Source organism: Schistocerca piceifrons, chromosome X (genome assembly GCF_021461385.2).
Source record: "Schistocerca piceifrons isolate TAMUIC-IGC-003096 chromosome X, iqSchPice1.1, whole genome shotgun sequence".
NCBI classification, from domain to species: domain Eukaryota; kingdom Metazoa; phylum Arthropoda; class Insecta; order Orthoptera; family Acrididae; genus Schistocerca; species Schistocerca piceifrons.
This window is the reverse complement of record NC_060149.1, coordinates 819,851,644-819,867,119: the sequence shown is the minus strand read 5'-3', so window position 1 is coordinate 819,867,119 and position 15,476 is coordinate 819,851,644. Positions and strand designations below refer to the sequence as shown.

Sequence of the window (15,476 nt, the reverse complement as noted above, 5' to 3'; positions counted from 1 at the left end):
CATAAACCAAAAACTACATGATGTTTACAATGTCACTAGCAGACCCACATAGTACAAACTAAACTGAAAACTACATAATGGGATGTAGACTGTTCGCATAATAACTGTTAGATTCTGACAGACTTGATAACATATTGTCAAATAGATAGTTAGTTACATTTTGATACACAGAGTGACACAGGCTTTGTGTACTGCACCTACTTACAGGTGTGCATGATATGGAAAAATACAATTGTTTGAATTATATATTTACTACATTGTAAGTATTTACATACAGATCTAGAAATTTAAAAGGAACAAAGACACAATAGACAGTGATGTAAGTTTGTTCAACTAACAGCAGTACAATTAGAAAATGACAAAATAGTGCAGCTCATTGTTAAAGGAGATTCCCAGAATTTGCTAGAAATTCTTGAGAAAGTAAAATTTTCTATTTGGAATAATGAACAAATTAACAAACCAATTTAATGAAAACTGGTAACTTTTGGAAACAAAAAAATTGGGGGTATAAAACTATGCTACTAAATTTTGAATAAATTACATTTTAAGATGTGACCATTCAAGAACATGAAAATTATGAGTATGCATAACTGTTAAAATTCATAGTTTTTGGAAAAAATGAAATGTTTTTGAAAAAAGGATAATCAGGGCTTCAAATGAGCTATACCATTACCAAAACAAATAACATTTTGCTTATAAAAAATTTCACCATCCTTTGGTTTGCATGTAGAGCAAATCACAAATATTTCTCTAAATAAAATATTTGCAGGTGACCTAACTATAGTACAGTCATCAGTAATTTGAAAATTACACAGTGAATAATAAAGTTTTACACATCACTGCTTGAATAAGAAATTCTATACTGTTGTATACGTATTATTAATAAAATGAGATCAGAAAAGGAAAAAAATGTTAACATTAGGAGTGGTATATGAATAAGTAAGATATTCCAACATTGCTCTGTAACACAATTCCATTATTGTTACCTATAATGAACACTATGAGAAGAGGAGAGCAGTCACCAAATTTACAATATCTCAAAAATTGTAGCTAAATGTTCAATGCATACTCAGAAAAAGTATGACTGATTAGCAGTCATGTCAAGTGGTACACTTCTGTTTCTCATGTGAATCCCACACTGTTTGCCTTCATATGTGTAAATTACTAGAACAACTGTTGCTGGATTGTCATTACTTGCTTGTTTCTTTTACCACCATAATTGGGGCACTTTACCTATCAGACCACCAGTATTGGCTGAAAAAAATGGATTTCTTGGAAAAATTTGCTTGTTTTGGTTAGCAGTAGTCAAATTTTGAACATTATTTCTCATTATGCACCATGAGAATATATATTCTACACATAAGTTTAGCATAATCTGCAAAGAATTTATGTTGTACTCTTCTATTTGAAGCAATCTCCTGTGGGGCACACTAGAAAAATAAGAAAGTGTAACAAACTTTCTAGGAAATTTGTAAAGACGTCAGTTTGAGAATAGTTTCATACGTATAGATATGTCATGCAGTTACTGTTAAAGTGAAATGACAGAATTTGTGTGTAGTGAATATGCTACACTCTCTCAGGAATCTACCTTTTTATTATCTTATTGGACAAAATATTTGTTTCACGTGGGTTTGAACATTTAAGTCAGAATACAAGACTGACTGTGGAGAGCAAAGTGAGAGGGTGTGAAATGTGACTGCATATTTGGTGTAAAGCAATACTGCAGCAACTAGTAAATGTATAATGATGGTGATAATATTTGATAATGATGACGAAATGAAAAAGAATTGTTATTAGCTGGGTACAATATGTAGCAAATTTCATGATGAGAACATTCAAAAATTGATTTAATGTTATAAGGTGTTGTACTGAAAAGAAGTAGTAGATACATACTTGCATGTACATTAAGAAACATCGTGTTAAAAAAAGCATAACTTGCTTATGGAATGACCTTCATAATTGCACCAAAATTAAGTCCTGTGTGGAACCTTAGGTAATATAATATGGAATGCTAAATGGAACTCATTATTAGCAAAAAAAATATTTATCATACAGGAACTACAAAACACCATTGATGAACAGCAAGACAGTTTCGAGTACGTGAACAAAACTGGGCAAGAGCTGATACAGTATGCTGGTTCAGAAGCACAGAGTCAAAGATTAAGGGAAGAGCTCCAAGACCTAAACACACGGTGGAGTGATATCCCAGCCATCTTAGAGGAAAGGCAGTGCAGACTTACGAAAGGTAAGTAATTCGTTATTATTATTAATATTATCATCTGAGACACTCACAAACTATGACCCATGCAAACCACACTTAGGCTGACCAAAAAACTTAGCTTTCCATTACTTTTACAGTGAAAATAGGCTGAGGAAAGATCAAAAGTTTGAAAGCAATATACTAAAAAAAATTACGAGAACTATGCCAAAAATGAAAAAAAAACTAACACTGATAATGATACAGACAAACCAGGTGCCACATTATAAGTAAAATAGGAAGAAAGAGATTATTTCTCCAAAATAAAACTGTTAATTTGTTAGAAGATTTGTCAACACACATTGCCGGGGGGGGGGGGGGGGATTTGGTACACCTGGAAAGATGACATCAGATTTTCATCTGATGATGGCTCATGCCACCTGGAGGATAGGAGATGTACTGATAACGGTTTCAATGTCACCCGCCAACAGATAGCATAGCTACCATAGCATCATCTGTGTCAATCCTTTAATAGGGAATGCTCACAGCCAGAAGGCAGAAGGCTCAGTATGGTGTAAACTTGTGAAGAAAGTGGGCAACCATGCCACGGAGAAACACTTGTGCTCCTTACAGCCAACTGAGCGAGTTTGAAAGGGGTGAAATTGTGGCCTCCAAGTGGCAGAGTGGTCCTTTTGGAGAATTAATACCAAAGTTGGATGTGCTCTGTGAGTTGTTCGAAGATACTGGTATCAGTGGTCATGTGGACATTCTCGTACCCTCAGATGAGGTTCTGGACATCCACACAGCACAGATGCCCACCAGGATGCCCCCAGGCAGCAGTGGCAGATCATACAGCTACCACAGCACAGGTAAGAGGGCTTGTGAGCCTAGACATGTCTACACAAACTATTGTGAAGTGGTTAGTAGTAGTGGGACTACAGACACACACAACTCTAGCTCATCTTCCACTCACGCCATGGCATTGACATTGCATGGCTCAACTGGTGCCATCAGAGGATCACTTGGAAGATGGAATGATGTGCCACAGTTTTCAGCAATGAAGGTAGATTCTGCCTGCATGCAAGTGACAGTCATTCGCTCATACAATGTAGACTTGGTGAGTGCTGTATTGTAAAGTGCATTTTTCCAAAACATACTGGTCACACCCAGGCCATCTGGTCTGGGGAGCGCTAAGCTACAACTCTTGTTCACCTTTGGTGTTTCTGGTGGGGACAGTAACCAGCACTAGTTACATGTAGAATGTTTTTAGACCCATTATTTTGTTGTTCCTGCAACAGGAGGGTGGTGTGTTGTTCCAACAGGATAATACTTGCCCACACACTACCTGTGAAACTCAATGTGATCTTTAAGATGTGCAGCAACTTTCCTGGCTATAAAAATATCCAGACTTGTCACCAATTGAGCATGTGTGAGATATGATGGGATGAGAAGTGACTTGTGCTACTGGTCAACGAACAACTCTTACAGATTTACGTGAATAGGTCAAGCAGCCACAATATAACGTATCCCAGGAAAGTATTCACCATCTGTATGATTAACTGGATGTCAGAGTCAGCACCTACACTGTGTACTAATTTGGGTGTTTCAACTGTGTTCTTGATCTGTAAATGTAATCATTTCACATACCCCATATGCACTGTTGCAACAATAAATCTTGAGTGACTTGAAAACCTTGAAAACTGTGTCTTCATTTTTATTCCAGCAATGTTTATTACAAGAGACAAAATCAATAAGAATAGTTGAAGTTTGTATAATTTTAGATTAACAGAATTTATATAGGTAAAACACATAGAATATTAATTGGTCACTATTTATCTAGAAGATAAGTGCATAATTCAGTCTGTCACAGCACTAAAGAACATCACTGCACATGCTGTTTGTGCACTCATATCTGCTTTGCCCTTTAGTCTACAATTTCCCACTACTGTTTCCATGCAGATGAGACTTGAAGCATTTTGTTGATGAGAAAGACACAAGAGGATGCATATGAAAAAATGAAAAGTAGGTCTGTTGAGATAATATGTCGTTGTATTTTATTACACAAAAATTTTGTGTAAAGAAAAAGCTTGACGGAGAAATATTCTTTTAGGATTCATACATTTTTGTATTACAAACTAATGACATAATATAGAGACATAGAATATGTAGCAATGTGGGAGAGCAGTCACAAATTTGAGCCAAGAGAATGAGCAAGTGAGTGAGTGAGTGATGTTATGTAATAGGAATGTACCAAGCAGTATGTTGAATGATTCAGAAACTAAACTCTCATTTAAGAGAAGTTAAGTTCATATTCCACACAAGTCATTTTGACTCACATTATCAATGGCTTCTTTAAATTATTTGAGGGAATATCACAATTACTTTTTCAATGTCTCATGGCTAATTTTTCTCTAGGTCCTTCAATATTTAGCTAACATTGCCTCTCAGTTGGTGTGCTGTTGACTCATCATTGAATGATAAAGAAAATTTATGGGACCAGAAGGCAGAAATGTACAGATACAGCATTAAAGAACTGGAGACAATGGTAAAGGTGTAGTGACTTTTAGCCACAAAAAGCTCATTCTAATATAGTGTGAAATCAGTTACAGTGTTAGTGCATATGAATGAAGACATAACTGTACTTGAAAGAACAGTGGCAAATAAATAGATGAAAACTACTGAAAGTTCGTAAGTGGAAAATCAAGGAAAGTTCGAAGTAAGTATAATGAATAAATAGAGAGGAAAGTGCCAGGCAGACAAAAACAACGAGAAAAGCAGTGCCCAAATAGATGGTTAGTTACATTTTCCAAAGTAATTTCTGTGATGTACCATAGTGACCCAGAATGATTCAGTTTACTCATCTTTCTAGTGTGAGACATCAGCATGGAAAACACAGGACTGGACAGAAAATATAAAGGAAAAGATGGAAAGAAGACATTGAATGAAATAAAATTTTTATCACTTACTAATTTCACTTCTGCTAAAACTTTGTGTGTGGCATGTAAAAATGGTGTATTGCAAAGTGATTCAGAGTATGTGATGAACTGCAAGTATCCCCATAACTAAATCCATATCACAGTACTCAAATGAAATGAGTTTACGCAGCCCCCTCCCCAATTAGGTCCCTACTTAATGAAGTCCTCTGGTGCTCAGATCAGCTTCATTATTACCTTGTTATCAGTAAATTTGTTACTGACTGGTAACACATAATTGAAGGAGTAAGTATAATCTCTCATTGTTGAATGGGTGAGGCATTGGGATGTCAAAAGACACATACAAGACTGAAATAGTACCATTGTTTTTGGGCAATGATTTTTCTCAGAGCTAATAGATAACAAAAAGAACATGCATATGGTGACTTTTCCTGGCTGGATACATTAGATACACACCCAGATGTTAATTACCTGAACTGGCCATTTCAGTTATAAAACTCACTTTGTATTAACTTAATATTCTAAATATTATGCAACTTGTTTCTCATTTGTTTAAGATGTTGAAACATTGCGCCAGTTTAATGATGAGATGGATGGTCTCAATTCATGGCTGCAAGAAGTTGAAACTTTTCTGCAAGCAGATGATGCCATACCAATTGGTGAATTAGAGACATTAGAAGCCCAACTGGAACAGTCCAATGTAAGTTAATATACTGTGATATCCCTATGAAAATTCCAGTATACTTCTGAGTGAAAGATTGTAACTAGTTTAATGAATCTCTTGTAACAGGCTCTTCAGGATGATGTGGAAACACTTCAGCCAAATTTCAACAAAATAAAAACCACAGCAGAGAAGCTTTTGGACAATGCAGAACCTGCCTTTGCAGAACAACTGAAATCACAATTAGAAGCCTTAAGTAAGAAATGGGAGAAAGTAACCGGAGACTCAAAACAACAAAATACTGCACTGAAAGAGGCATTAGAAAAGAGCAGAAAGGTATATGCTTTTAACATTTTCATGCTTCACATGCAGTTAATCTCTCAACACATTCATAAGCTTGAAGATATATATGTATATTTTTTCTACTAGGTGATCAGTGGTGTTGAAGATTTCAAGGCTTGGCTTTGCAAACTTGAGACTGAAATACCACCATCACCTTTAGTCAACTCCTCAACAGAACTTTACCAGATGAAAGGAAGATACCAACTTCTTAAAGATAAGGTTGATAGCAGGACGGAAGATTTTCGCAACCTGAATGAAATGGGTATGTGATTATAAGTCATTTCTTTATCTCTTGCAGTCTTGAAATGTATGTGTTAGTATCAGATTGTGCTCATGTGATTCAAAGGAGATTGCGTAAATTTGTTTTAACATCACATCCAGAATGTCTTATAATGCAGTAACTTACCTTCTCAGTGCATAACATTACAATAGCTACAAGATATGCAAGTCCGCCTTCATAGCTGAGTGGTGAGTGAAGATGGTTGCTGTGAGGAGGACCTGGGTTCAATTGCGGGTACTACCAAGAATTTTTTGTCAGTGGGAGGACTGGTATGGGATGCACTCAGCCTTGTGATACCAATTGAGAAGCTGCTTGACATAGAGGTAGTGGCTCAATGGCCTGGAAAGTTTTTAAAGGGACTGGGAGAGCAGTGTGCTGACCACTAGCCACCCATACCACATCCACATGACACCACAAGGTAGAGGAAGGCACAGCCTTCACGGCCAGAACTCATATGTATACGTACTAGATGTGCAACACCTGCATCTATCCATTGTTATAATTAATCACTCTTTAGCAGTTCAGCTTTCATATACAGTAATACATAAAATAAATCACCTGAAGATGAAACCACAACATTTTATGTGCAGTGCAAAATTCAAAAGTGTGATAACATACTGCAAAGATAGTTACATGCGGTTAATAAAAAAACTGAAATATAATTTGTTCATAACAGTGTCATCCCAAAAATGAACCAGTATGTGTAAATTGTTATTTATGCATTTTTTCTCTCTGAACTTGCAGTAAAATGTGACAATCATCCACTTATTTAACAGTTGTGTGTGTAATACTCTAACCCTCCAATTCCATTCTTGATAGCAGAGATTTAGCCACTACTGGCTTGCTGGGCCTGTCGTAGTTTCATCAGAGCCCCATTTGCCATCACTTTTCATGGTTCCTGTAGGACCTCAACAGCTACTTCAGGGCATGTACAGTCCCCACTGTACTTTGCCCCAACAGGTAATCCTCTAATTCATGCCACCGTCAATCATCCATGATGTGGACAAGGGGTTGGACTGATATCTGTCTCAGAGACCTGAGTAATGAAAGGAAGAGAGAAGCAAAATACAAGCTACTGAGATGAAATTCTAGAGAAACTTTTGGAGTGACAAAGATGGACAGATTAAGAAATGAAAGGGTCAGAGACTTGCTGAAAGAAGAACCATTACAGGATAGGATAGCGGAATCCAGGCTTAGATGATATGGATATGTTAACTGAATGGAGGGGAAGATGACACCCAGGAGGATACACAAGATGAAAGGGAAGGGGAAAAGACCAAGAGACAGTTGGCTGGAAGGAGTCAAGGACAGTGTGTAAAAGGAAGGACAAGACTGGATCAGGGTAGAGACAGAAATATGGTGGGAAGACAGAAAATCATGAAGAGGCTTAGGTTCCAAACGGACCCATTCAGCAGCTGAAAACTTTACATAATTACGATGTGCAATAATAGATTCATATAACAAAAAAAACTTGAAACTGGTAACACAGACTAATACAAAGTGTGTATGGAGAGAAGTACAATAATTATTTTTGGACTCCTATTGGTTCCAACCTGTTAGGACCAGTTGGTTTTTTGTGTGGGTGGGAGAGGATGATGCTCTTAGCTTTCTTGTGCTGTCTGGCTCAGTCTGCTTCAGTCTCTTGGGAGCATAAATATCACTACTCCTTCAAATATTTTGATAGTACATGTCTCTGTCTCACAATTTGCAACAAGTGCTAACACTCAAACAATGGTGTACGATCAAGTTCTCTAATAAATGCAACAAAAGTCTTGTCAACTACAAGCTGGCAGTTAATTAGTAGACATCTCTGGGGTTTGACCCATGGCCATTCCTAAAATTTTTATTGTCAGTTACCATTTCCTTCATCTACGGCAGTCTTTGTTTAGTGAAAAGTGGGGGTTTTGATTTTGGTTCAGAGACAACTATAACTGATTGGGTAAGTCAGTTCAGAGGCTGGATGAAAACAAGAGCATACCACCAGCAACAGGAATGTGCCTAGTAAAAAAAGAAACTTTTAGGTTGATGTCAAAATGATTACACTATGTGATCAAATCTATCCGGACACCTGGCTGAAAATGACATACAAGTTTGTGGCACTCACCATCGATAATGCTGGAATTCAGTATGCTGTTGGCCGACCATTAGCCTTAATGACAGCTTCCACTCTTGCAGGCATACATTCAGTCAGGTGCTGGAAGGTTTCTCGGGGAATGCATTCTTCACGGAGTGCTGCAATGAGGAGAGGTGTTGCCTAGCATGAAGTCAGCATTCCAAAACATCCCAAAGGTGTTCTATAGGATTCAGGTCAGGACTCTTTGCCGGCTGGTCCATTACAGGGATGTTATTTTCATGTAACCACTCCATCACAGGCCGTGCATTATGAACAGGTGTTCAGTTGTGTTGAAAGATGCAATCGCCATCCCAGAATTGCTCTTCAATAGTGGGAAGCAAGAAGGTTCTTAAAAACATCAATGTGGGCTTGTGCTGTGATAGTGCCATGCAAAACAACCAGGGGTGCAAGCCTCCTCCATGAGAAACACAGTCACACCATAACACCACCACTTCCGAATTTTACTGTTGGCACTACACATGCTGGCAGATGACGTTCATCGGGTATATGTCATACCCACACCCTGCCATCAGATCACCACATTGTGTACTGTGATTCATCATTCCACACAATGTTTTTCCACTGTTCAGTTGTCTGATTTTTATGCCCCTTACACCACGTGAGGCATGATGTGTGGCATATGAGCAGCTGCTCGACCATGAGATCCAAGTTTTCTCACCTCCCGCCTAACTATCATAGTAATTGCAGTGGATCCTGATGCAATTTGAAATTTCTGTGTGATGCTCTGGATAGATGTCTGCCTATTACACATTACGACCCTCTTCAAGTGTTGGCAGTCTCTGTCAGTTATCAGATAATGTCGGCCTGTACGCTTTTGTGCTGTACATATCCCTTCACATTTCCACTTCACTATCACATTGGAAACAGTGGACCTACGGATGTTTAGGAATGTGGAAATATCATGTGCAGACATATGACACAAGTGACACCCAATCACCTGACTATGTTAGAAGTCCCCGAGTTCCGTGGAGTGCCCCATTCTGCTATCTCACAATGTCTAATGACTACTGAAGTTTCTGATATGGAGTAACCTAGCAGTAGGTGGCAGCACAATACACCTAATATGAAAAGCGTATGTTTTTGGGGGTGTCTGGATACTTTTGATCATATATTGTATTTGTTTATTTACTTATTACAAATTCCATGAATCCACATTGTGATGAGTCCCAAAGGTGTGGAACAAGTCAGGTTTACATGATTAAAGAGACACAGTAAACAACTGTACAATACTGGAAATGTAGCAAATAGATACATAAACTTAACAGTTGAAGTAAAATTAATAATGTATGGTTCAACTGAACATGACATAAATTACTCAGAATAACGTAAGGATCATAAAAAGGAGTATTTATATATTGATCATCTTAAACAAGGAAGACAGATTATGGCTAACACATTATAACTACAAAGTCCCGAAACATAAATACAAATGACAATACAAATTTACAAAAACTATCATTGATTAATTTGCATGTTCTCATCAAGAGAGCAGAACAAGTTATCCAGAAGATAGTTTCTTCATTTAGTTTTAAATGTAGGTAGGACATTATGTGGACTTTAATTTCTGATGGAAGTGAATTGAAAATTTCATGGCAGGATAGTGAACGCCATTTGTTACAAGGCTTATATGTTTTGGATGTGTATGTAAATCATTGTTAGACTTTGAATTGTGATCATGGTATGCACCATTAGATGTAAAATGAGAATGGTTATTAGATATGAAAAATCATCGAAGAAAATAGTTTTGAGACATGGAGGTTAATATTTGCAGCTTGTGGAATAGGCTTGTGCAAGAATAACTTGGATGAATGCCACCTATGACTGTAACTGCTCTCTTATGTGCAATAAGTATTTGTGTGACTGAAGGCTGATTACTCCAAACAATTATACCACATGACACAATAGAGTGAAAATAGCCAAAATAAACAACCTTGATATCATGGATATAGCCAAGAGGAGTAATTACACACCATACTGAGTCTTTTCGAAAGTCTAGAATATGCTCATACCAGTTTAACTTGGCATCCATTACAATTCCTGGTAATTTGGAGGATTGACAATGTAAAGTATTTTCATTGTAACAGTTCAAGTGGATTACATCATTTACTTGTTGAGTTGCATGAAACTGCATGTATTGCGTTTCTTCAATATTTAGCATTAATCCGTTAGCTGTAAACCAGCATAGGATGTCTACTGGTACAGAATTATGTTTATTTTGTAGTTCACTAACTGTTTGGCTTTCAGGCAGAATAGTAGTGTCATAAGCAAAAAGAGTAAATTTGCTCTCAGTGTTTGTACAAAGTGGGAGATCATTGACAAAGATAAGGAACAGTAATGGCCCCAGATTTGATCCTTGTGGCACTACACACTTCAGTGTGCTCTAGTCATATGAAGCAGGACAGCCATCAGTACCATTACCTTCCACTTTCTGTTGTGTAGATATGAGTCAATCAACTTACTGGTGCTAACATTCAAACCGTAAAAACTGGCATTAAGAGAATGTTGTGCTTGACACAGTGAAAGGCCTTTGACAAGTCACAGAAAATTCTGATAGGTGGCCCATTGTTATTTATTGACATAAGAATTTCTTTTGTGAGAGAGGAAATAGCTAGCTCTGTTAATCTGTTTTTATTGTCATTGGTTTCTACTGAAACTGTTTTCTCTTCTTTTTCTAATGAAATTGGTTTCCATTGAGGATGTTCTGAATATTGAGGTGTTCTAGAGTTCTTTTATACATTAGGTTCTCTGATATTTTTCAGAAGCAACTTAGCAGGCATGCTAGACAGTAGTTGGATAAACTACTTTTCTCACCCTTCTTGAAAATTTGTCTTACAGTAACAAACTTTAAGCTCTCTGGGGCAACACATTGTTGCAAAGGTTCATTGAAAATGTGGCAGAGAACTTGATATATACCATCACTACAGTGCTTCATAACTTTAGATGAAATGTTGTCAATACCTGTGGTATTTTTCTTTTCTAAGGCCTTGATTTTTATTTTTAAGTGCATTAATAGTGACTGGAGCTATACAAATTGGATCATATATTTTGTAGTCAGGTCATTGTAATAAAATTGTGGCTGTATTTAGGGAGCCCTTACAACCTACGTGTCCTGCTGCAATTAAGAAGTGATTGTCAAATATGTTAGAAATTGTTACAGGCTTATGTACCAAATTATCATTATACCTTATCTATATAGACTTATAATTCTTGCTGCTCTGGCCACACCCTGTCTTTATGATATTCAAACTGATTTTATTTTGTTATTAGAGTTATCCATTTCAGATTGAATAGATAAGATTCTGGATTTGTTTATCATTGATTTTAAAACTTTGTGGTACAATTAATAATAAGATCTTTCAAGAGGATGATTTGATACTCTTAATGAGGCATATAATTCCCTCTTAGTCCTGCAAGAAATTTTAATTCCCTACATAATCCACGGATTGCTGGATGAAATGTCAATGCTCTTCCTGGGTAGATGAATTCATTTAAGAACATATTACATTTGTCATTTACATTAGTTATTTTGTACACTGGATCCCAATCAGTTTGTAAGCAATGGTAATTAAAAGCAGAAAGAGGTTCAGCATTTACACATATAAAGGTAGGATAAGTATGGGAAATTTTCCTATACAAATTTAGTTAGCTGATTATGTAAATGATGTATCACTGCTAAAGACCAAGACATTTCATGTAGAAATTATTTTGAAATGTGTTCCTTTTCATTTGTAGTAGTAGTAAACAGTATTTAAGTCAGACGGAATTTCATTACGTGCAGTTTAAATGAATTCTAGTACGTTAAACTAGTACTAGAAGTTGTGGAGCTATGAAAATTGGAGTTTCAATCGTATCATTCAAGACCATGTTTTGGTTTTGACAGGTGTCTATTTATTTGTAGTGTGTCTTCTGGCATATGTAACATGTTACTGCTACTGGACATAGTGGGATAAGTACAGATGAGGCATACAGACCTAAGTAAGGGATGCAAAAGTTTATCACAATTTTTCCCTTGAAAAACAGTGTATTCCCAACCCATTTTTTAAGTTTTGGTCTCTGGTTTTGGTAGTTCAAGGTTAGCTGTGGAGACAGGTATTGCAGAGATTATTGTTGCATTTACTTATAAGAACTAGCTGTTTCCAAAAGCCATGTTTAACTGAATACAGTTCAGATTTTCATCTTTATTACCAATTAAGCTTTTTTCCCTAGGTAATGACATGATGCTGAGCAGTGAAGGGAGTTCTGTTCAGGAACTGGCAAGAAGGTTCACCCAGCTGAATGCCAAGTGGAGTGAAGTTACTGACCACATTTATGACAGACATAGAATACTGAAGGATGCCTCACATGAATATGGAGAGTTCAGAGGTACCAAATAACTTTCTTGAAGTATTTTAAATACATTACTATTATGGAAGCAGTATCATTGCATGTAGAAAGTTGTGATTGATTATAGTTGGTAATTAAGTTGTTTTGATAAATGAGGGAGGTTGGTGCCAGTTGATTACATTATAACATATATTCAGCAGGAAGACTTATGAGGCTCTGGAAGACTTGGTGCACAGGATAAGTAATTCATTTGCTGGCTGCATTTTTTATCATGCAGAAAAATGTAGAGTTCACAAATGGCTCAAAGTTATGTACTGAATTAACCTATAATATTAAAAATATCTTGTGATTTTCAGCTCTTGTTGCACAAGAAATGGACTGGCTGGATAAACTGGAGAAACGACTTCGAAAGTCTCCCAAGTCAGCTGCAGATGCTGAGGAGATATCAGAGGAGCTCGATGTAAGAAATGAAATTATTTCCTCATTTATTTATGAGAAAATAACCCTTGGTTTTAGTTTTAATCTGATTTTGTGTGTGTGTGTTTGTGTGGGGGGGGGGGGGGGGGGGGTCATTTGCATATGTGTGTGGGCACGCGCGCCCTAATAATTTCTTGTAAATCGGTTATAGTGATATTTAGAATCCCTGTTTCACATTGCATATTAAGCAGAATATGCAGTTGTTGTTGTTGTTGTCTTCAGTCCTGAGACTGATTTGATGCAGTTCTCCATGCTACTCTATCCTGTGCAGGCTTCTTCACCTCCCAGTACCTACCGCAACCTACATCCTTCTGAATCTGCTTAGTGTATTCATTTCTTGGTCTCCCTCTACAATTTTTACCCTCCACACTGCCCTCCAATACTAAAGTGGTGATCCCTTGATGCCTCAGAACGTGTCCTACCACCCGATCCCTACTTCTAGTCAAGTTGTGCCACAAACTCCTCTTCTCCCCAATTCTATTCAATAAGCAGTAAATCTAAAAATATGGAGTAAAAAGATTAAAACGTGATGAAACTGCACGTATATTTCAGTTCAATCCTCATTTATTAATAATGTTTCCAGTTACATATGCCTATCATAAGATTAGGTTATAATAACATGCAAATGTGATATATTTTTTTCATCCATTATCAAGCATACAGAATGGGGAATGAAAACATTTGCTCTAATGCACTGATATTGTTTGGGAGAAAAGTGAGGTTTAACTGTTTCATTCTTACTGATGTTAGTATTATGCCTGTGCTTCCTGTTTCAGTAGTGTGATCCTGTAGTCCTAAATAACAGTGGTGGTGAAGTATTAGCATAGAAATGTTAATAATGTCAGTGAAGTCCCTAAACTAGTGAGACAAACAATCAAGTATGTCTCAGGTACAATATTAAATGATTTTTAACATAATCCAGCATGAAGTTTATGTACATAATTCCTTACTACTAGAGACCTGCTGCAACTTGTATAGGTTGATAGGATTGCATTATAGAAACCAGGAAGCAGACCTGCTAGTAAACACCAGGAAATGTTAATCTCTAAATCCCCCTTCCTCAACAAATTTGCAGTTGTTTAGGGCACATATGTAAACTAAGCTATAGGCTCGGTTAAGGGGAGCTGTACTAATTGTGTATGCTATATGAGTGATGATGAATAGAGAACAATTGATGTTAACAACAATGTTGGAACCAACATGATATTATAAACAAAAAAAAAAAAAAGTAGAAAAGTGAATGGATCAGTGGGTAGATAAGTGAATAACACTAAGCACAGAGCAATTACATGTAATTTTCCTCAATTCATATGTCTCCAACAGTAGCATATTCATTGGATCAATGTAGGAAATACATCATTGTAAGTTCTGCACTGTAAAGTTATGAGTCTGATCAGTTTTTCACACTCCATATTCCAGCAAACACTTCAAGAATGGATATTCTAATGCAATTATTTTTTCACCTGTACATTAATTGGTGTAAATGGGTTTCTAATTTACAGGATCTAGAAAATTACATTCGAAACCATCCAGAAGCAAGGCTTGCCAAATTGCAAAATATTGGCCGAAAACTAGTTGAAGCCCTTGTTATGCCACAGTCAGTTCAAGGTGATGTGGAAAAAATTACAGAGAGGTGGAGTTTGCTTAGTCAAAAGGTTAGTCCTATTACCCTTCCTATTGCAGAAAATGCCTATGATTGTTTTTCAGGTTGTATTTACAATACAAGGTCATTTGTTAATCATTTATAGAACATTAATAGGAATAATATGAATGCATTGTGTCTGTTCTTTCAGACAGGTCCAAAAGGACAGACACCATGCGGAATCTGCAACTGTTTTAGGAACTGTAACTTTTTGCATTGTTTTGCATATTTAATTATGTGTATGAATACCTTATTGAGGTGAAAGCAAATACAGTGCAAAATTTGAGGTATTAATTAATGCATACTCTTTTGCAGAAGAAGCTTTTGCAGAATTCATTAAGTTTATAAGAAAGGGCTAACATGTTATAGAACAAAAATTTTAACTTTTCTCCCTTGCACTTGTTTCCCATGATCTCAGATATTTACTCACGTATCACTGCAGCACAGCTATGAACTCACCATAGTGTGTCACACTGCTACTCTTTGA

At 36.7% G+C, this 15,476-nt stretch overlaps 1 protein-coding gene across 1 annotated transcript in view; it reads left to right on the top strand.

Annotated features, from left to right (window-relative positions):
• The window catches only part of LOC124721174 (dystrophin-like), a 949,029-nt gene that overhangs the window by 757,670 nt on the left and 175,883 nt on the right, over positions 1–15,476 (top strand). The window contains exons 20-26 of the mRNA XM_047246008.1: positions 2,056–2,245; positions 5,688–5,830; positions 5,921–6,127; positions 6,221–6,395; positions 12,754–12,909; positions 13,227–13,330; positions 14,850–15,002. Of these exons, the coding sequence (XP_047101964.1) occupies positions 2,056–2,245; positions 5,688–5,830; positions 5,921–6,127; positions 6,221–6,395; positions 12,754–12,909; positions 13,227–13,330; positions 14,850–15,002 (1,128 nt within the window). The remainder of the gene's footprint in view (positions 1–2,055; positions 2,246–5,687; positions 5,831–5,920; positions 6,128–6,220; positions 6,396–12,753; positions 12,910–13,226; positions 13,331–14,849; positions 15,003–15,476) is intronic.